At 35.1% G+C, this 22131-nt stretch overlaps 1 protein-coding gene across 3 annotated transcripts in view; it reads right to left on the reverse strand.

Annotated features, from left to right (window-relative positions):
• Nucleotides 1-1627: 1627 nt before the first annotated feature.
• SESN1 (sestrin 1) overlaps nucleotides 1628-22131 on the reverse strand; it is a 114778-nt gene continuing 94274 nt past the window's right edge. For 2 of the 3 annotated variants that reach the window (XM_045865276.3, XM_045865277.3), the window contains exons 2-10: nucleotides 15993-16058; nucleotides 15005-15205; nucleotides 14221-14403; nucleotides 12032-12274; nucleotides 8297-8444; nucleotides 7276-7388; nucleotides 4975-5165; nucleotides 3355-3499; nucleotides 1628-2776 (exon numbers count right to left, since the gene is read on the reverse strand). In XM_045865276.3, the coding sequence (XP_045721232.1) occupies nucleotides 2690-2776; nucleotides 3355-3499; nucleotides 4975-5165; nucleotides 7276-7388; nucleotides 8297-8444; nucleotides 12032-12274; nucleotides 14221-14403; nucleotides 15005-15205; nucleotides 15993-16058 (1377 nt within the window). In that variant the 3' untranslated portion in view covers nucleotides 1628-2689. The remainder of the gene's footprint in view (nucleotides 2777-3354; nucleotides 3500-4974; nucleotides 5166-7275; nucleotides 7389-8296; nucleotides 8445-12031; nucleotides 12275-14220; nucleotides 14404-15004; nucleotides 15206-15992; nucleotides 16059-22131) is intronic. The other variant, XM_045865278.3, reaches the window with a different exon arrangement.

Consider the following 22131-nt stretch of genomic DNA (forward strand, 5'->3'; position numbering starts at 1 on the left):
TTTTGGTATCCCATAGAGTATTCTATTTTACCTTCCTCAATTATTTTGTCAACTCTTAGTTTAAAAGATTATAGTAACATTACAAATCCTATGTGTTTAATTTTGAGAAAACAGTCCGAGTAACAGGAAACACCTGTTCAATGAGAGATGCTGAAACATCAACTTTGTATCACAGGCATGCCTTTATTTAGGTATAAGCATAATTTTTTACTTGTTAAAAGTTTTCATTTCAACATGTGATTTCTAAGTGATTCTATAAGCTTCAGCAGACTAAGATAATGCATTCAGCTGATCTTGTTTTGTGATCATCCTATTACTGATTAGAACCTCTAGTAGAAATTTTGTATATTTAAGTGTAAAGAACCAAGACCAGAGTAAGTAAAAATTTAACTATATCCAGTGTACCCTTACTTATTGGGTTCACCTGTATTGCTATAACTCAGCAGCAGACAGAAAATGGCAAAGGCATGATGCAAATTCATTGGGTAGGACCATGTATAATTGTAAGCTAATTAGAAATGGACTTATGTTTCTTTAAATATAAAATATATTGATAACAATATCTTGTCTTCTCACCAGGATATGTAACTTTGAAGGCAGGAACCACTTCTATTTAAAATTGTGCCTCCCTACTCTCATCCATAATTATAAATTTGTAGGCACTAGGTCGAGCTCAAATGTCAGCAGTTATTACAACAGCTTTGATTAAATTTAGAGCTCAATTTAATGATTTGATTTAAATTTGACAGTATCTTTTTGTTCTGTTGTCAAATTAGTCTTTGTTTCTAATAATTCTTTTTAAGATCTTATTTTTAAGTAATCTCTACACCCAATGTGGGGCTCGAACTTACAACTCCAAGACTGAGTCACATGCTCAACCAACTTTTCTTTTACGGGGGTGGGAGAGAAGTTTAGTACATTCACCAAATTAAAGGACAGCATACTGTAGATACTTTAGAAATCTAAACAAAATGTGAGGTGACCAACTAATGAAATGCACCAAATTTTGGTTAAGATTATTTTACAGTAATAGAATAACACCCATGCCTCCTTTTCTAAAAATTACGGCCAAAGTAATTGAATACAACAATTCTAATTCTTTAAAAAAAAAATATTTTAGCACGAGTTGGGGGGGGGGGGCAGAGGGAGAGGACAAGCAGACTCCCTGCCAAGCTGGGAGCCTGATATTGGGCTCGATCCCAGGATTCCGAGAAAGTCAGATGCTTAGCCACCTGAGCCATCCAGGCACCCCCAACAATTCTCATACTAGCTTACATTCAGTATTAAGCTGTGTGAACTGTCCTACATGGCAAGGTTCAACAGGTCTATAGATCAATTATTATGTGGGCCTGAGACAGCCCCGTGTCCCTTGTTTCTGATAATTCTTATTTGAACTCTCAAACCTCTCCGTTCAAAAGGGACAAGGCATGAGACCAAAAAATAGTCTTAGATAAGATCGTGAAGGTGCACTCTTCTTTGTAACCTTTAAAAGGACATTAAGAGTTTGCTGTTTAATAGTCTCTCATCTGATTACAGCATTATTTAAGTATGAATCTACTTGGCTAATAAAAGTAAATAGAAACTCAGAATGGTAACTGGTTGTGAAGTCAGAGACAGCACATAAAACTGGAGAAAAAATGATTCTTTATTGAAAAATACCAATAATACTGACAGACTTCAAAAGCAATTCACGCTTCCAGAATACAAAGTATACTTAATACATTTTTTTCAAATATTTTTGCATTTCAAAGCATTTTTGTAAATCAAATTTGACAACCTGACTAAAAATATTTTTCCAGCTTTATTATTTAAAGAGCTGCACAATCTTTAAAGTGGGGACCATGAGGGGAGCAGGAGCAGAGGGGCAGAATGCACCGGGGACTGCGTGGCAGTCTACAGCAACATTTCCCACAACTTCAGTGCTGGAAACAAAATACTGCACAAGACAGCTGCCCTCCAGTGTCACAGAATCTTGGGAAACAGCAATTCAAAAGATAGCTAGCTTTTCTTATAATTTATACACTTTCATTTAAGATTGCTTTTTGAAGAAAATCTTTAAGAATGCCACTGGAGTTTAATTCATCCAATGAAAGAAATGAACTGTTACCATCGAAATGGTCTTTGCCTAGCTGTAATAATTCTATGCTTTTTTAGATGCAAAAAATTAACACCTATGCAAGTTTAATTCGAAACCACACAAATTAGGTATGTAGGCTCAGATAGTAGCAGTGTTCACTTTTATACTAATAGCTTAACTGGAACAGCCACTCTATTCATTCCACTAGCAGAAATAGCAGCACCAAGATCTAAAATTCTTTATGTATAAAAAGCTTAGGTCATTATCCAACTCCCATTCTTTGCATGCTCCAATTCTTGTTATTTAACATAAAAGCAACCGGATTTGGAGAGTTACTATTTGCTGTATTAAAACAGTTACACGGCATCTTGTACTGTCAAAAAGCAAACTACTGTGAACGGCAGCCCTTCTTCACAGCTCCACACTTGAAGCTGCCAAGCAGTCACTGCTCGTGCCAGCAGTGGTATTTCCACAGTAACAGAGCAAAAACTAAAGGAATCATGGCACAATGGGTTTCTGAATTTTTATCTACCGTTGGTCCTGGGGCTTAGTACCATCCCCTTGTAGACTATGTCTGCTGATCATTCCATTATCTTTAATGGAGGAAAGGCATCAGGTCATATAGCGGGTAATGGCTCTCAGAGCGTAGAGGAGTTCTGCTTGCATCCTAGCTTCTATAAGAAGCAGATTAACATGAACCTGAATATAAAACACAACATTATTTAAGGTAGGGTTAAAAACATTCCCAATCAGTTTTTCAGTGCATCTAATAAACCCCCATTTTCTGTGTGCTCTGAATAACCTAGAAGCCTTGACTTTGTCTCCAAATGAAAGCTATGTTCTTTTTGGATAGAATATCGGATCACATCTCTTCTTGGAAGTTTGTTACATTTCAGAAAATCTAGACATTGCTTTATTAGAATACTAACTTCCCTGACAAATCATCATTTAATAATTTAAAAAGATGGCTCAAAGACCAGACATTTCTATCTTTAAACAACTAAAAAAGAGCTCTTGCAAAACAGTCCTCTTTCCCCCAAGCAGTACAGCCAGGTCAGCACTTCTGAGCTGGGGCCAGCCACCTGTCTTCCCTGTCTTTATTCTTTCACTCTAACACTATAATGAGGTTCCTTCCAAGGAATACCAGAGACAGATGTGCAGGAATGTTCTTCTCTGGATTGGAAGAGGTGATGGAAAGGATTTGAGGGCCACTAGATTAGCCGAAGGAGAATGAGAATCACTGCTAAGTTAAAGAGCAAACCACAATAGGTACATACCTTCTCAGAGTGCTTAAACTGCCTCCAGAAGCTATCATACATTCTTTTGGTAACTTTTTCAGGAGTGCAAACAACAGTTTTGATATAAACTTTAAAGCTACGGTCCAATAGCTGGTTAATTTCACCATAGTCATAGTCATCATATCTGTTAAAAGACAAAACGAGAATTATATTTTCAACATATAGTCTGTTTTCTTATGCAAGTATGGACATTAATAGTAAATTCTTCTTCCCTCTCTGTGTAGGCAGCTCTGTCCTCCTAAATAACTGCTTTACAATGTTTAATTGGGGGTGGATGAGTGAATATAAAAGGATAAGAAACACAGAAGTTAGGGAGATGAACAGAAAAGTTTCCAGTGCCCAAGCAACAGTATATATTTATAATCATAAAGATATTTATAATCATAAAGAAGCAAGCACACTGAGGAAACTGTGGAAACAGTTTGAGTGTTGCTGAAGTTAAGAATTCCACAAATTAAACAATGTTTAACTACTGCAATGATATATAGATGGTAATCCACTTATATAAATGAAAACAACTACAATTATCCCTTTTTTCCCCTCATGTTTCCAGGAGTTTCTGGGATCAGATGAGGAAAAAAATGGTGGGGGATTGGCAGACGATTATTCCAGAGGGAAGGATGAGCTATAGATGGCCTCACAGCACCCACACTTAGGATAGGCTGTTCTGCTTTAAGCCAAGATGGTTTACGCACCCGTGTCTGCTCTGCCCCCGTGGGTGATGGTTTCTAGAACAGCCAGGGACTGAAGTCTCTTATTTGGTATTCAGTGGAAAAGGAAAAAAGCTCTTGCAAGGCTGGCTCTACTACTTTTTGGAGGCCCAGTCAATAGTCTGGTCACTGATAAAATGAATAGCAAAAGAAAGCCTGATTTTACAGCTAAAATAATCAGAAAGTCCTATAGTGTGGAGTTTGTGTGTATATGTTAGAGGGTGGTGTGTGTGTGTGTGTGTATATATATATATATATATATTTTGGTTGCATTTCCTATTTAACATAATATGGCTGAGTACCTAACAGGACATGAAAGCTTTGCATTTTTTTTTTTTTTTTTTTAAGATTTTATTTATTTGACAGAGACACAGTGAGAGAGGGAACACAAGCAGGGGGAGAGGGAGAAGCCGAGTGGAGAGCCTGATGCGGGGCTCGATCCCAGGACCCTGGGATCATGACCTGAGCTGAAGGCAGACGCTTAACAACTGAGCCACCCAGGCGCCCCTGAAAGCTTTGCATTTTGATGATGTACCATGGGAGTAGGTATTCTTCAGAAGGAGCTTGAAAATAGCTAGGAGAACAGTGTAAGGGTATTAAGTTCCAAGAAGGAGATGATATCAAAGATGTTTGGTGACAAACTTTTCCTCTATGCTCTAGGACCAGCTTGTTTGCCCTCCCCTTCCCTGGAGGCATCTGTCCTTTAACTCTTGTCAATATCCCTAACTCCCCTCCTGCCAGCTAGGACAGAGTGATTCATAAGCAGTATAAAAATAAGCTATTGGGGAAGGGATGGTTTTGAGTATTTGTATATGTGCTTCTGTGTGCGTGTGTGTTCCAAGCACCTGAATAATTGAGCCCAGGGAAAAATATAAGAAAACAGACTAACCTTATTCCAAACATGCAGTGAATATAGTTCCAAATAGCCCGTCTAAGCATTGAGGTATCGACATCTTTGTGCATTGCCATTGTATTATAAGTAAGATTGTAAGCAATGTGAAATTTTTCATCAATCAACTGTCCCACATCTGGATAAAGGCGATTTACTAAAGAATAACCATGGTCTTCCCAGCAATAGTCCTAAATACAGAAAATAGAACAAATGCGAGTAATTAAAATGTAGCCAAGTATAGTTCTATGTCTACTGCTCTATCGTATGGTGAGATTACTGGCAGTTGGAATCCACTGCCTTTCCAGTGCATCCTAGTTCCCAGCTTCACTTGCAGTACACTCTATGTTTTCATATTCTATACTGAAGCATGCAAGCTTTTGTAACTCAGTGAGTTTAAAAAACCAACGGAATTCCTTCTCTCTTACACACAGGCCACCCATTTTCAGCTTTCTCTCACTCTCTCCTCATTCAGCATCCAGAGGCAACCTATCTTGGGAGTCCTTTCTCCTCTTCCATTGCTGCAGCTATTACAATGGTCCTCAAATTTTGTAAAATTTTAATTCAGAACCACCATCACTCATTCCTTTTCCTCATACCTCCTTTCTCTTAGCACTAAGTTTCCTAATTCATTTTCCTACATTAAATCTTCCTGCTTCCTTTCTTTCTACCTCAAGCAAAATAAGCCCCTACACTATTATGCTGCTCTCATATTAATTTTCCTGGAACACCTCTTTGATATGCTATCACTCTGGTCCCCAAATCTACAAACCTGACCAATTTTAAACTAGTTTCCCATGAATCAGAAGTAGGAATCCTTTGCTTGAAGCATTCAGCAGGCCAGCCAATTTCGTTATGATTCCTTCCCTCACTCTCTCAACTTAAGCTCAATTATTGCCTAGAGTCTCCTCTGCTTTACAATGCCCATGCTTTTGGACCATTTAAATCTCTCAAGTCCTAACTTCCTCCATAAAATTTCCAGTCCACACAATCTCTTCAATTCTATTATATTTCATGACACAATTACACTATCAAGTAGAAATATTCTATAACTCTTCCTTGTGCCAAATTTTTATCCCTGTAAACACAATCCTCATCAATTGAGCAAAGAAAATCTTACAGGTCTCAAATTTTCCTATTTCTGGTAAGTTATTAACATTAGCCCTTCACAACAATTGAGGAAGTTGGAGTATCAACTCATCTGAATTAAAATATTTACCGATCTATTTATACGATAGACTATTTAAAAAATATACTTAGGCTGCAGTGTTTCTACTAATAGATTTGATTGGAAGCAGTCTTACAAAGCTTAAACACAGAATAAATATTTGCTAATTGATTGATTCTCACCTTTTACTGTGGAACCAGGGAATATAGCTACTGTTGGTCCTGAGAGATGTTTGCAAAGCACTTTTTTAGCGTCGTGCCTCCTACCAAGCAAAAACAAAGGAGCCTGGTATCCTAGAGGACCACTAGGTCCCTAAGTTTCCATGGACTCAATATATACACAATTGAACTGAGGAAGTTTTACTGTGTATTTCAAAGTTAGTGACTGGGGAGCTAAGGAAACTGGGTCTACCAACAATAATTCTACTCCCTAGATCACTAATTTTATTCACTCTAAGAGATAAGTACTAAGTAATTTTGGAATATGTGAATCCTCTCAAGGTTTAAAATTAAAACCCTCAAAAATTCTCATTGCTTCAAATAACATTCAGTACTGTTTTAAAGGAAATTAGCATAGAAAATTAATCATGACAATTACAGTATCCTATCTGTAAGAACTCACCCAAATTAAAAACAAAACAAACTTACTCTCTAAAGAGAAAAAAGCATTATCTTTCACTTCTGATTTTTTTCATCCTCTTTCCCTCCACCCACATATATATATATATAATGCTTGAGTTGCTGGGGACATTCATTTGGCATCAGGCCTGGTGCATATCAGGGCCTCATTTTAACACTGGGGCTCAACAGGAATGGGGGAGAAAAACCAGTGCTACACATGCTACTATTATTCATTGTTTAGATATATTAGGAACTTGAGTTTTAGCACACTACCTGGGAACCTAACCCACTACTGTAATTGAGTTTTATGGATGAAGGTGTTTTGATTTCTCATCAACTGGTTTATAAACTTTAACAACACAATAAATATATTTAAGGGAACTGCCTGACATAGAAAAGTTACTTCTTTCTGCAACATTTTGTAATTCTCAAATCCAGGGGACTTTTCTTATTTTAAGTCAGATTGAAGTATTTCTAACCCATCATGTGTATAACAGCAAGTCGCAATTTTACCTGAACTCGAAATGTTGGAACATGCATCCCATGTCTAGAGAAATCCTTATAGCCATAACTAGTATCCTCAAAGTGACGAGATACATCTCTTGCTGGTGTGACTTCTTCATCATCTGAAATAAACAAAAAAGCCACTGAAAGCTTTTCAAAAACAGGATGCTAGTTAAAATTCATTTTACCTACAACAAGTAAAAATAGGATAACCCTTTCTCTGACACTGAGTAATCAACTAAAGTCTTAAAACTATAATGTCCTATAATATATAGTATGATCTCTCTAACACCTCAAAGGTCCTCGACAATTCTGGAATGGTGAATCATTTTTACAGTGTGTCCTGAACTGCTGCTCTTAGCCTTTCTGGATTATTTTCATGTTTGTTTGAAGACAATAGAAACAAAAAAACCCCTTTTCCTCAAGGAGAAATAAGATAACATCCAACCTTCATTTATACAAATTTGATTTTTTCTTTGCTATTAGGAAACTTGGTGCTTTTAACACATATACTCTTTATACCACTGTTATCAAAATACATTTTGAGATACTTTACCTTTTTTTCCTTTAAATTACCTGGTTTAAATATTAAATCCTATAGCCTGTACATAAAGGCCAAACAGAAAGGATTCACCTTTGTTGTTTGTCTAATAAATAGCTCCTTTGCACAAATCATTGACTTCTAAAGCTGAAAAGCAACGCTAGGGCTTTATGAACTCAATTTCCTAATTTTAAAGAGGAAAAAGTGAACATTCATATGTTAAGTGACTTACATTCACAAAGCTTATTGGCAGTAATTTTAGTACTAAAACTCAAATGTCCTCTGTTAGGCTAGTGCTATTTATACTGTAACTTCCTTTTCTTGGTTGCCTGCTTTATTTGTAAGTAGGAATATCTATGCAATAATAGCCTCTCTAAAAGGAAAAACATTTGGATTGATGTTTTAAAACTTCTAAATTCTTTAAATAAAGTGGGCCTCTTTTTTTGTAAGCAACAGAAATTTTGATGACTATGTAATGATTGTTTTTACCTGAAGAGAAGACAAACATGCTCTCTCTTTTTTCTATTTCAAAACGTGAAGCCATCTCTTCCTGACTTGCCTCTTCTTCATCTCGACATTCCTGTAACTGCCTCATCTTTTCCATGAGGGCTTCGACCTCAAAGAAGGAATCACTTACCTAAAGAGAAAATACAATTAATGTTACATATGTCAGAAAAAATGAAATTTTAAAATTCTTATTAAAATACAAGTTCTTGTGAAACAGACTTAACAGAATATAGGAAAAATAGATGTTATGATTTTAAAGTACATGAATAATTTAAAAAATGGAATTATTTTGACCTGTTACATATATAAATATGCAGATTTTAAAATAAAAATGATTTTAAGAACACATCATTTTTACCTTATAAAATTAGTAATGTCTTACTGTTAATGCTGTTTCAAGAATTAAAATTTAAAACTAGTTAATATAAACAGAACTCCTCAGTTAGATACAAAGTATAAGTGGTTTTCCATCAACTATGCACATTGAGCGTATTGTCAACATGCGTCTATCATTTTCAAATTATAGTAATCAGCTCTAATTTACCAATTAAGAATGAAACCTATCCTTACAGGGCTGGAATTCTCCACCTGACCTCTGCAAATGGGTCCGGCAGCTGTCACTTGCTGGGATGACTATAGCAGTGACATCTGTAGTGACAGGTCTGACACATGAGGACTGGCCAAGTGGGCTTGAACTAGCCTAAAAATATATACATCTATACACTGCTGTATCCTTACTATGAAAGTGGGATCAAATCTGTGGAATTTATCTTATAAAACAGTAAGATCTTCCAATTTCAAATCCCAGTGTTCAAATACAAAACCAAAGTTTTCCCCATTATAAATATCTTTTACTAGGAATGTTCTTTCCCCTACTCTTACACTCTTTTCTTGGCTTACACCCACTGGTCTTTCAGGTGTCAGTCAGCTTATATGTTTTTCCTGTCCTATCCCCCCATCCTGAACCTTGTCACCCTATTCTCACATAGCACTCTTTTTCCTTCAGAGCACCAAATACAATTTGTATTGTTATTGCACGATACTGGTTTAATGTCTGCCTCCCTCCGACCAAACCTTCATAAGGGCAGGGGACCTGTCTGTTTAATTTACTAGTACATAGTCAGAGCCTAGCATAGTACCTGGCACATAGCAGATATCTGCGAAATATTTGCTGCAGAAAGCTTGTCAGGATAATTCTATATTAAGAGACAAATAAACAGTCTATACTACTAGTGCTTTATATTTTCATATGATCCTAACAGTTACATGAAAATGTCCTATAGTAAGCACTTTCTCTCACAATTTCGTGATGGAAAGTGTTTCTATGATGTATTGAAGATTCTTCTGATACATACATCTCCTTTATTACTCCTGAGACAGAGTTGGCAGCCAAATAAAAAAGGTCTGAAAAGGATTATGTTGCTTAAAAGAATGACCCAAGGTTTACAAAACCAAACCAAAGCAAAAAAACAACCAATCAAGGTTTCTGTCAACTCACATTATTCTTCATTATACTATTTTATCTACTTCCTTCTAAAATAGCCAAATTTTAAGTATTCTTAGGAAGGACAATTCTTGATAGATTTATAGTGAATTAAGAGGAAAAGGAGACAAAGTGTATTTCTTTTGCTCCTTGAATAATCTGTTAAAGTTGCTAGTGTAAAAAAAAAAAATGGCATTTCATTTTAATATTAAAATGTTAATATTGTATGAGGAAATTTTTTGGTTTTTTAGTATCTGTAACTGAGTCAGATATCGGATATATACCTGAAGAATAAACTTTATCAACTCACTGACAAGTGCCATCAGTGTGGGGTGTAAACCTTTTAAAACAGCCAACTCAACATCTGAGAATGAGGACTTTACTAGAGAAATTTAAAATTTCTATTATTTTGCTATTATCTCATGTAATAGAGGAATACCCAGAAATAGTCAAGTACTTTTTCTTTAGCCTCATGCTATTTTTTTTCTTTCTTTTTACCCTTTTCCCCAAAAATTTTATTGGGGGAAAACTATAAAACATTTACAGTACAATGTTTACAGTCACAATTTGTAGTGAACTGATTCCCCAAAATACATTACAACTCAAGTTTACTTGTTATATTAAAAAACCTACTTCTAAGTAGTCCAGAGTACATACATACATAGTGCCAACTGTACCTACATACAAACTAAAGCTACTGCTCATTCATCTGCTGTCCAGGAAAGCATTCCTGCCTTTCTGCACACACACATACACACAAAGTACAAATTTGGGAATTTCTATAATGAAACAAGGCTTATTCATATACGCCATACCATTTTAGCATTAAGAGGTGGCCTCTTCACTTTATATGTATATATACTATATACATATAAAGTGGTAAATATCTTTTCCTTTTGTGCAGTTAAACCCATCCTACATTCAAATTCTCTCAAGCACTAATAGACAAAATACTTATTGGTTGAGGAAGATTTAAGGCAAGTTCTGGCCCCTCCTAAGGCCCTGTAAGACTCCCCCCGCCCCATTATTTTCTTTAGCTTTGTACTAAATCAAAGGTGGGGAAGGACAACAATCCAACTCCAAGCATCCTAGCAACTGACATATACTCTCCCTTAGGCCATCTCATAACCCGTATATTTTAATAAATAATCAGTGGCCAAAGAAGGGCCTATAACATTAATCAAGGTAGCTCAACAGAGGGTGAAACTGATGGTCTTGACCCTTGTCAGCATGGCAGTGATCAACTCTGGGGAAAAAAAATATTTCCCTTCATGTGCTAATCTCACAATATGTAAATGCTACTTCTTACTTAGCACCTGATCAATGCCAGCTGGATTAGGCCTTTTACTTCTTTAGAGACATTTCATTTAAACCTCAAACTTGTGTTTGACCTTTATTTACACATGAAAGAACAGAGGCCCAGGGAGTTTAGGTAACTTGTCCACAGTCAAATATATACATTAAAGGTAATTCAAACTGTTTAAATCTGTTTCAAAGGAATAATATAACTGAGAAAAATCTATGCAAAGTATTCAGAAGACTGTGATGCTGTTGCTGTGATTTCTCTTTGGAAACATAACTAAATTTTCACTATAGCAAAAGAATGCAAAGGGAATTTTGACTCATTGTATTCAGGAAATTAAAACCTGCTTATAGAAAATTCAACTTCTAGTCTGTTTCAAAGGAATAACAAAATTGAGAAAATATAAAAGCCAGAGAAGGGATAGAAGTGAAAACATTTTAATAAATTTACATTCACTTTTATATATATTTGTGCCAAGTTAAACATGAAAAAGAATTTTAAAAGGAGAAATTTCCAGGTAAAGGCTGATTAAATCTTCTGGAAGATAATTAAGAAACTAGCCTGTTTCTTTTATGCAAAAGGAAGGAAAAGAATGTGATCAGCATCAGGGAGTCTCGGACCACCAAGCTGCATGGTCTCAGCCTCCCCTCAACTCGATGCAGCACCCTTCCAACACTAGCTGGCTCTGATGGGGCACATGCTGACAGTTCCTGATCCTAAAATTACTTGAGGGTCTTAAAATATTATATATCCCTTAGCACTAAACTCTAGTGCTGGGCATTTAGAGGAACCTGCTGAGTGAACAGATAGAGGGGCCTAATATCTCTACGGACTTCACAGGGTGGGTTTTCTAAGGAGTCACATGAAAAAATAATAAAACAGCAATTACTGTGATTAGTCTTACGATGATCCTGTAACAGATAATACTTACCGAAACATTTCCTGCTGAGTTGACCTGCATCTCATCCACACTGTGATTGCCATTTGTAATGTCACAGATGCAGTAGTTACTAACCGAAGGAGGTCTGAATGTGTGGCCACCATCACAATGAATTTCTGGACTGATTCCACAGCCAAATGTGAATGAGGCAAGAGAATGATAGTGTGTGAGGAGAACTACTGCATGTACCAGTTCTGCAAGGGACCAGCTGTGTTCTTCAGCTTTTAAAAGTCCCTTAAAAAAAAAATGAGAACATATTTATATACTGGGTTATGGTGTTGGTAAAAGTGAATAGTTCATCTTGGTATTTAGTCTATTTAAAACAGGATTAGTCACTATATAAAACGAGTAAAATTATAATTTGAGACATGTAGAACCCAGAATTTGCTAAAATAATTTTTTATGAATTATGTATTTACAAATAGAGCTTAACATAACCTGATAATGACACTTTCGTTATTATTTTGATTTTCTGAAATCCTGATTTAAAAATGTAATACAATGCATTTTGCTTAAAAGCAGCTGCCATATGTCAGATGCTGGATTATGAATGCATTAACTGTTGTTAGTTCAAAGTCTCAATGCAAATGTATTTCAAGTGAAAGCTACTGTATAAAATATGCCCGTGTTTTTCTCTATTATCAAGCTTTCTCAAGGAATTTTAAAGACAGGAGTTTGAACAACTTGACTCTGAATATTCCTAAATCATCAAATTATATTTAAAAAATTATGCTCAAGGTAAAGGCTACGATTTTTCAAAGCCTTACAAATCTATATCCCTTCTGCTTCATTACCTGTTTTATAATCTTGTATAATTTTACATTACCAGATGATACAATAGACACTACATTAATCATATTCAAATCTTAATAAGATGCTCCAATTATATAATATCTAAAGTGTTCTATGAAATAGAAAGATAAGCCCAAACATATGTTGTATTTTTAAGAATTTCTACTGCATTGGGCGCCTGGATGGCTCAGTTGGTTAAGCGACTGCCTTTGGCTCAGGTCATGATCCTGGAGTCCTGGGATCGAGTCCCACATCAGGCTCCCTGCTCAGCAGGGAGTCTGCTTCTCCCTCTGACCCTCCTCCCTCTCATGCTCTCTGTCTCTCATTCTCTCTCTCGCAAATAAATAAAATCTTAGAAATTTTTTTTTTAATTTTTTTTTTTTTTACTGCATGGTAGTTACTTTTAGAGAATGTCAATCTACCTTTATTCTATTAATAGACAGAACCAGAAGGAACTAGTTTAAATGGCATTTGAAAAAGATAGAAAAGATGCCATTTCACACCTATCAGATTGGCTAAAATCCAAAACACTGATACATCAAAATGCTGGTAAGGATGTGGAGAAATAGGAATGCTCATCCAATGCTGGTGGGAATGGAGACTGGTACAGCCACTTTAGAAGGCTGTTTCAGTTTCTTATAAAGCTAAACAAAGGTTTACCATGCAATCTAATTCCTAGTTATTTACCCGAGTTGAAAACTTAGGTCCACAAAAAAACCCACAAAAACCTGTATGTGAATGTTTATAGCAGCTATATTCATAATTGGTCAAAACCGTAAGTAACCAAGATGGCTTTCAAACAAACTGTGGTACCTCCATACACTGTATTATTCAGTAATAAAGAAATGAGCCATCAAGCCCAGAAAATGCACAGAGGAATCTTAAATGCATACTGATAAGTAAAAGAAGCTAATCTGAAAAGGCTATATATTGTATGATTTCAACTATGTAACGTTCTGGAAAAGGCAAAACTATCGAGTAAAATGATCAGTAGTTGCAGGGGTTTAGGGGTTCAGGGGAGAGAGATGAGTAAGTGGAGCACAGAGGATTCTTAAGAGCAGTGAACCTATTTTATATGATAGTATAATGGTGGATGACATGCTTTTGTCAAAACCTATAGAACTGTACAACACAAAGAGTAGACCCTAATGTAAACAACAGACTTTAGTTAAAAGTAATATATCAATATTGATTCTCTGATTACAGCAAATATACCATACTAATGCTAGATGTTAAGAGGAAAGATGGGGGGGGAGGTTGAAGGGGGTAGAATATGGGAACTCTGTACTTTTCGTGCCATTTTTCTGTAAACCTAAAATTGCTCTAAAAAATAAAGTCTATTTAAAAAAAATCTCTAAGTGACACCTAGATACATTACTTCTACTTACCTCAATATGTTCTTTGGTAATAAGCCAAGGTCTATGGGCTAACACTTTGTTAAGTTCTCCTAAATTTTGTAGTTTTTGAGGAGCATTCTCTAAACCATTAAGCCACTTGGGGTCCCCACCAACATGAAGGAAATCATTTACATGGAGGTTCACTAAGTAGGAACACTGATGTCTTGCTGCAGCCTGAAAACAAAAAGATCACTCTAACTATAAATATTAAAATCTTCCTTTATAATGTGCAAAACAGCAAGTTTTTGATTAGTATGTTTGCAACTTTTCCATAAACTACAGAAATGCAGTTTTGTATGACGTTAAAAAAAAAATCACATATACCATAGAAAGCACCTCTGAAATATCCCAAGAACAAACAAAATATCTGATAGAAGTATTTGTCTTAGAAATTGTATTTATATAACAACTTTCAGATCCTCAGATTAACAAACTTCAATTAAGGTGCCAACCATAAAATAACAGAGTATAATTTACAAGTTGAACAGGAGTAGCACCACTTATGTCAATGTGAACTACTTAAAATAGTGGAATAAATCTTGTGTTCTTTATTCTCATTTAATGGAAAATGGTTCTTAAGAATATATAAAACATACTTTTTACTGTTATACTTGAGAGTATACTTACTTAGAAGGAAGAAAATCACATACTACCTAACAGGAATCCAATCAGAAGTCAGAATATAAGCATTTATCCCTGTGTTTAAAGCATTAACCATTTCTTAAAAAGATTAATAAAGGAGGCAGAAAGAATTTTTCACTTAATGTTTACAAACCATTATTCCAATGTAGTGCCGATAATGTAGGGGTAATGGCCCATCCATTTGCAGTAGATAGTGTTGAGTTTTTAGGAAACTTTCTAGATATTGTGGGTGAAAAACCATCACTAATGTAATGTTATCCAAACGACCCAAAGCAGCAAAAGAATCTGCAAATAAAGTATGCATCTGTGCGTCTTCACTCCCCACTTGGAGAATCTGTATAAAAGAGAGGAAAACCATGGTTACATAAATTGTAAACTGGTGTTAGAAAGCAGTGCATACCTATTTTCCTTAAGTGTCCTCTAGAAGCAGGTTAAATTTGACTTGAGAGAGGTGTTATAACTCTGAAAATTTAACTCAATGGGTAGCAAGATAGAAGAACAAACAGTCACATATTATGTAGAAGGAGATAAACAACAAAGGTTGAACATTAAAGGCCATCTAGATAGGCTGCTTGCAGACTTGGCCAGAATCCAGAAAAAGCAGCAGATTTAGATTATCAAATTTGCAGAGCTTGCAAACAGACACTAAAGCCCTTCCCCTTTCCTTGTAACACCTACTCTCACTCATTTAAGGAGAACCAAAATTAATATCAAACAATCTTTGAAAACAAAGCATAGGAGCTTTTACATATTTAGAATTAAAGCTCCAATCTTGCATTGATACCAGTCTGTGGAGATGGTCAAGACCAAGTAACTCAGCTTATGGGCATACACCTAAACATCTAAATATAAGGAGATGAAGTATCACTGGTCAAAAACAAGTCTTACCATTCCTTGATTAAATATGGGTGTTAGAAAAACATCATGAAATACTAGAAATCAACATGACTATAACAGCTTTCTAATCCCACAGATTCACTGCCAAAGCATGATGATTAACTGTGATCAACTCTGCGTAAAACATGTTGTTGTTCAACAGTTGTTCAGATGCCAAGATGTGGGTCATGAAAGCTTTTCCTTAAAAGCATACGGTTCACTATGTACTTTCACAAACAACATACCTCCTTTTCTGGGATGAATCTGCTTGGTCCGTGTCCTAGTGGTCGAGGAATTCTAATTCCAAGTTCCTAGAAAAGAAAATTACACCATCTTAGGCCTCCAGCAGTAAACAACATGAACTGCGGCTACAGGAATGGGAGGGAAAAACAACCAGTTGAACAGACAGGCCTGTTTTGGTGGTTTGTTTTCATTGCCATATATACATACCAACTCTTCTGTTTGTATCACATAACTGACAAGCGCTTATAGTATGACTAAAAACAAAAAAACCTGCTTGACTAAAACCAGAGTTTTACATAAAGTACTTGGCAGAAAGTCTAGAACAGAAAGTTCAGCACATAGCAACCAACCCTGTGGATTGTCAGTGATACAAAATAAGACCAATGTGTTTGTACATCCAAAACTCAACCAACCAAAACATCAATCCCTGTGTATCTTCTCAGGAAATGAAAAAGCCCTAATTTCTACCTATATGTCTTAAACTGAAAGGAGTGTAATTATTATTACATCTATAATAACACTTCACAATAAGAGAAGAAATACTATGAAAAATAGAAAGTAGTTACTTAAATCCACAAGAGAAAGTACTGCAGGGCATGTTTTCTCTGTGGCAGAGTAAAACATTCTTAGAGAAACGAATTTTGTGAGTTTGCAAAAAATTTTTTATATACTATAATGTTATCAACTTTGCTTATATTTTTGAGAAGCTCAACTATTTAAGAAATAAAGGTTTTCTGCCCTTTGACATAGCGAATCTAGAATCCTGTACTTGGAATCTACTAAAATCCTATATTTTATGTGACCATATAGTGTGGTTAACAAAAACTGATAATCAAGCATTAGGGCCCATCTTTTCCCCCAATACAGAGTGCTACAGAAACAAAACTAAAATAATACAACTTTTTTCTTTAAGGTTCATGTCTTATCAATTTCTTTAAAAAAAACCCAAAAATTTCTTGAGTTTACACATCTAAATATCAACCCTTCCTTATATAATTACATACAAATATTATTTCTACCTTCTACTGCTTCCAAAAGTCCTTCAGGATGTTCCTTTCAAAGAAGAAAAAAGGGGGGCGGGGCAGACAGAGATGGATATGTGGCAAAAATTCAAAAAATCTGATCCAAGTGAATGAAAACCTTTTGAGCAGAATGGATTTTTAAAAATTAAGCAGGCAGGACAAAACTGAAGAAAATCTTTATTGGGAGAACTTAAGACTTGGATTCAAAGTAGGCTATACTTGCCAACTAAATTTATGAAATATAGTTCAAATAGACATGTATTGGAAGCCAGTGATGTCTTACTCTGGTTATTCCACACTTAGACTGAACATAGCAATGCTCTAACTCTACCCTTCATTAGAAGAGGCACTCAATTCACTGGTCTAGCCACGTGCATGTCTTGATTTTAATAGCCTATAAAAAAATGCAAGAAAAAAACCCCACATTCCTGCTATTCAATACATCATCTTGGCACAAATGCAGCCATTTATATAAAACAATGACTCTATTAGCCTTTCTAACTGCTGAATTTCTGATCCAATTACATAGATGTCAAACAAAATATATTGGGCAAAATATTAAGGTTAAAATCAATATTAATTCCTTCTCATTTCTTCACTATCTTAAATAAAGTGCATTTTAGGAAAACACCCATTTCAAGGGTTTATTATTCATTTTATACCTAAGAGACACTACTATTCTTGAGGCCTTAGTATATAAAAAGGTAGCATTTCAAATGGAGGAGAAATGGATTATTCAATAAATAATCTTGATACAACTAGATAGGCACTCAGAAAAAAGTGAAGTTGCAACCATAAATCATACTTGACTCCACAACAAATCAGAGGTAAGTGTAAAAACAAAAACAAGAAAACATTAGTGTTAGAAGAAAACATTCATGGAATGAAGTTAGGCCTAAGAATGCCATAAAACCCAGACGTTATAAAATAGAAGACTGTTAAGTTTGATGACATAAAAGACTTTCACATGGGACAAATAAACATATAAAAAGTCAAAAGCAAACAGAAAACTGCAAAATATATCTGCAACTCCTATATCAAAAGGGCTAAACTTCTTGAATACATGAAGAAAACCAGAAAAAAAACAAATCAGAAAGAAAACCCCCAATAACCTGATAGAAAAATGAACAAAGGACAAGGTCAGTTCAAAGAAAAGGAAATACAAATGGCTGAAAAATGATCAACCTCTTAATAAAACTTCAAGTTAACTACACTGAGATACTATTTTCACCTAAAAGATTGCTTAAGATCAAAAGTTTAATAACAGGCTGTGCTAAAGAGGAGGTGGATAAACAGTCATTCATTACTTACACATTTCTGATGGAAGTGTTCTGAAATGTGAGGAAATAAGATCAAGAAATACATAAGTATAAACTACTACAACCTATAGAATAGGGACATTTGAAATAATGACTGAAATTAAAAAGTCAGAAATCCTTGGAGTCAACAATTTCATCTTAAATGTTAACTTGTACTCACAGAAATGTATGTAAAAAGACAATAACTGCAACATTGTTTCTAATAGTACAAGATATAAAACAACCTAAGTACTCAACAGGACTGTTTCAATGTACTATGACCATAGACTAGAATAGCATGTAGTCCTTACAAAGAATGAAGCAATTCTACATGAGTTGGCTTTAAAAGAATCTAAAAGATACCCATTGTGTGTGTGTGTGTGTGTGTGTGCCTGTGGGGGGGGGGAGCAAAGTGCATAATATGTATGTATTATGTTACTATCTGTAAGGAGAGAAAAAAATTAGCAAGTCCATTTCTAGGACTTTATTTTACAACTACAGCAACATGTGGGTGGCATATACATATTTTTAATAATAAGACTGATGGCACATGGGCCTTAAGACAAAGAGGCTGAATTATATTATTTGGTTTTGTTTCTATACCAAAAATATATTGAACTATCATAAAAGAAGAGCTTTAGAATTCCATGAAACTGGCTATCAAAGTTTCAGAAATGGAGTATTTTCCTATAGGTATAGCAACGGTCTTTCCCAATGGTCCTATATAATTCTCAAGTCTGTGAAAGTCCACCCCTACAGTCAAATTTAGTGGTTATGTTGGTATTACTGTCTGCCTATTCCTTGCCTTCAATGGGCAAAACCTTCCTTCCTGGTTCCTTTAGAAATATATTCTTTTAGAATGAAAAACTATGTGTTTCAAAGCAGGATGTTAGTCAAAAGCAAACATTCTTTGGAATGGATTATAGACCCATTATGCTAATAACCTCTTAGTGCTAAGGTCCCATTAATTCTTTGATGAGGTACCAGTCTGGCAAGAAAGCTGGAGACAGAAAGTAGAAAAACTGAAGAAAGGAAAAGAATGGAAAAAGTCTCTGACATTTGAGATTTCAATTTCATTATTTTACTTAAGGGTAGTTCCAGGTAAAATAGAATTTTACCCAGCTCACACTTAGACTACCAGGGTCAACTTCTTACCAGGCTGAAGAGGTTGTGAGAGGTTTGTGTCATGTAAAAGCAGAAAGGGAAATGGTAGGAAGGAAAAGGAGAGGAAGTGAAAGAAAAGACTGGGGCAAGGGGAGAAGGGAGACAGCCATATACTTAAAAAAAAATCAAGTCTTTCCCAAAAAGAGTTGATCAAAACTGATATAATGGGAAACAGTGCTGTTCTAGACTCACATGAATTTATTATCCTATATTTGAAGGCTAGACTCAAAAAGATGTCCTTTGTTCTCCTTCTTAATAGACTAGATACATGAGAGGGATACAAGAAAATGACATGATGAACTCTAAGACTCCATTCCAATTTATCCTAGTCCAGATTCAGGCAGGAAGGAGATCATTTTACAAATTATTTATATTTTTATATATATATCAAATGATATATATTTATATGTTATAAATATAAAATAATAATTACATATAATGTTTTATAAATATATGTACACAATTTGAAATCAAGTCCCTAGCTCAGTTAGTATTAGTGAGTGGTGGAGGTAGATGCTGAATCTAAGAAATCTGGTTCCAGAGTTGGTGTCTTTAATTTCTACTTTTTGGAGCCTCTTTAAAAGTTTTTGATACCTTAAAGGTCCTTTTGGATAACATTGTTGTCATACAATAATATTCTTGGTTTCTAAAAGGTTAAAAGTTTCAATTTTCTGGAAAATTCATTTTTGAAACACTTCTTTTCCTAGTCAACATGATAAAATTACTAACTACCCTATTTTCTAGCAGGTACTGATTTGAAAAAGGCACTGCTGGTCTTTAACAGGGTGATCATAAGCCAAATGAACTGCATTTCATAACTTCCTAAAGGTTACTTCAATTATGCCTTATCTGTAGCTGTTAAAGAAAATGAATTGCAGACTTTGAACAAATTTTGGCCAATCCAGATTCTAAGAGGCAGAACTGCCAACAGCAAAAGGCCTTGTTTAAAAAGTAGATGTAGATGCTAATCACAGCACAAACCTCACAGGCTCTCAGTGAAGGTGTGGCTGGAAAAACTAACATGGGAACTAACAGTTCTCTCCTCTCAACAATCCTCCTAATCAGCATTTTCAGAGAGAGAGCAACAGCCTCTGCCATGACAACACTGTTGCAAATCTCTGAAATAAGATCTATTTCTTCATTAGTGTATAATATTAACACACTCATTTTCAGTATATGAAAATTCTTAGCAAATGTTGACAGTATCACAGAAAGACTATATATGTATTTTATCACTGTATGAATCAGTGTTTGTACACTAGAAGTACTGTTCTAATTTCCAAATGTATTACAGATACATTTATGAATCTATAGCAATATCCTTAAGTGAAAGAATGAATGATTTGCCACAAATGCAAAATAAAAGCATTTCTTGGCTTTTGGTGTCTACCCACTTGCAAAACTAGTTGAAAAATAAATATAATTAGATCATTTGAATGATTTTTCTCACTGCACTTGGGGTACTTCTAAAAAACTGTCTAGATGTTTTATACCAATGACCACAGTACTGATATTTTGATTTTAAAAATTACAAAAGCAGTATGTGCTTTCTGAAACACACTTCAACCAGGCAACAATAAATTGTGTGACATGTGAGAGCTGCCACTCCACTCACCCTTCTTCAGGAGAATCACTGCTTATAGATGGGTCCTAGCCTTCTGACATTCAAAAATTTTAAATAGAAATGAAGAGATGCAGAAGTGTTGTAAAAAAAAAAAAAAAAAATCCTGCTATAAAAAATGTACTGGTGCTTCTTTTAAAATTGTCATTAACTCTACTTGGGAACTTAGAAATATTGAAAGTTCAGGTACCTCATTTTCCAGTATCCAGTCTTCTGTGAAATACATTCTAAAAAATAACCCACGGACTTCAAATTACTAGATTTGTAAGGCTGACTTAGCCATATGTGTATTCTATACTTTAGTCAGGAGTTCCATCCCTGAAAAGTGTTTCATTTTAAAGCACTATGGAAGCTTGCTATTTGAAAGAGTCATGTTATTCTTTTGTAAAGTGAAGTTTTCCTATAAAGCACTACTTCCTAACTTATTTTCTCACATGCTGGATGTGTTAAAAATAAAATACAACTCTACAGCCGCTTCCTAGCTTCCTAAACACAATCCCATTAGCACTGTGCAAGCTAAAATGTATCTCTTTATCTTCCAGTTTACATGGCTATATTTAGAGATTCTAGATCTGGGACAGAACGAGGATTCTGCACACAAATGCCACCAGAAATAACAGATCTATTCAAGCACGATGACTGGGGATCGCTTCTACTCAAAATGAGAAAAGATCTGTTATGGCCTGCAAACAGAAACCGTAAATGCTATTTCAACACTTTCACACAGTTTTCTCTCTCTGATAAAGTTTCCAAAGAACAGTTATAACAATTTTTTTTGGTTGTTGTATTATCTGTAAACAAGTAGGAGCGTATTATGTATCTATGAATGTTAAAAGCTAGAAAAGTTTGTTCTACAACCCTCACAGGAAGGTGTCTTCATTTAAAGTTATATGAATATATGTAGTACATTCACAATGTAGACTCCATCTACAAAAAATATAAATACTAAAACTGAGTCATTTAAGTGGGCAATGCTGCAGAGAAATTACTTCCTATTTAGATTTCTTGAAATAAGGCAACACAGCATTCTGATTTC

Source organism: Mirounga angustirostris, unplaced genomic scaffold (genome assembly GCF_029215605.1).
Source record: "Mirounga angustirostris isolate CCGP_5_RB_7025 unplaced genomic scaffold, mMirAng1.0.hap1 SCAF_8, whole genome shotgun sequence".
Lineage (NCBI taxonomy): Eukaryota > Metazoa > Chordata > Mammalia > Carnivora > Phocidae > Mirounga > Mirounga angustirostris.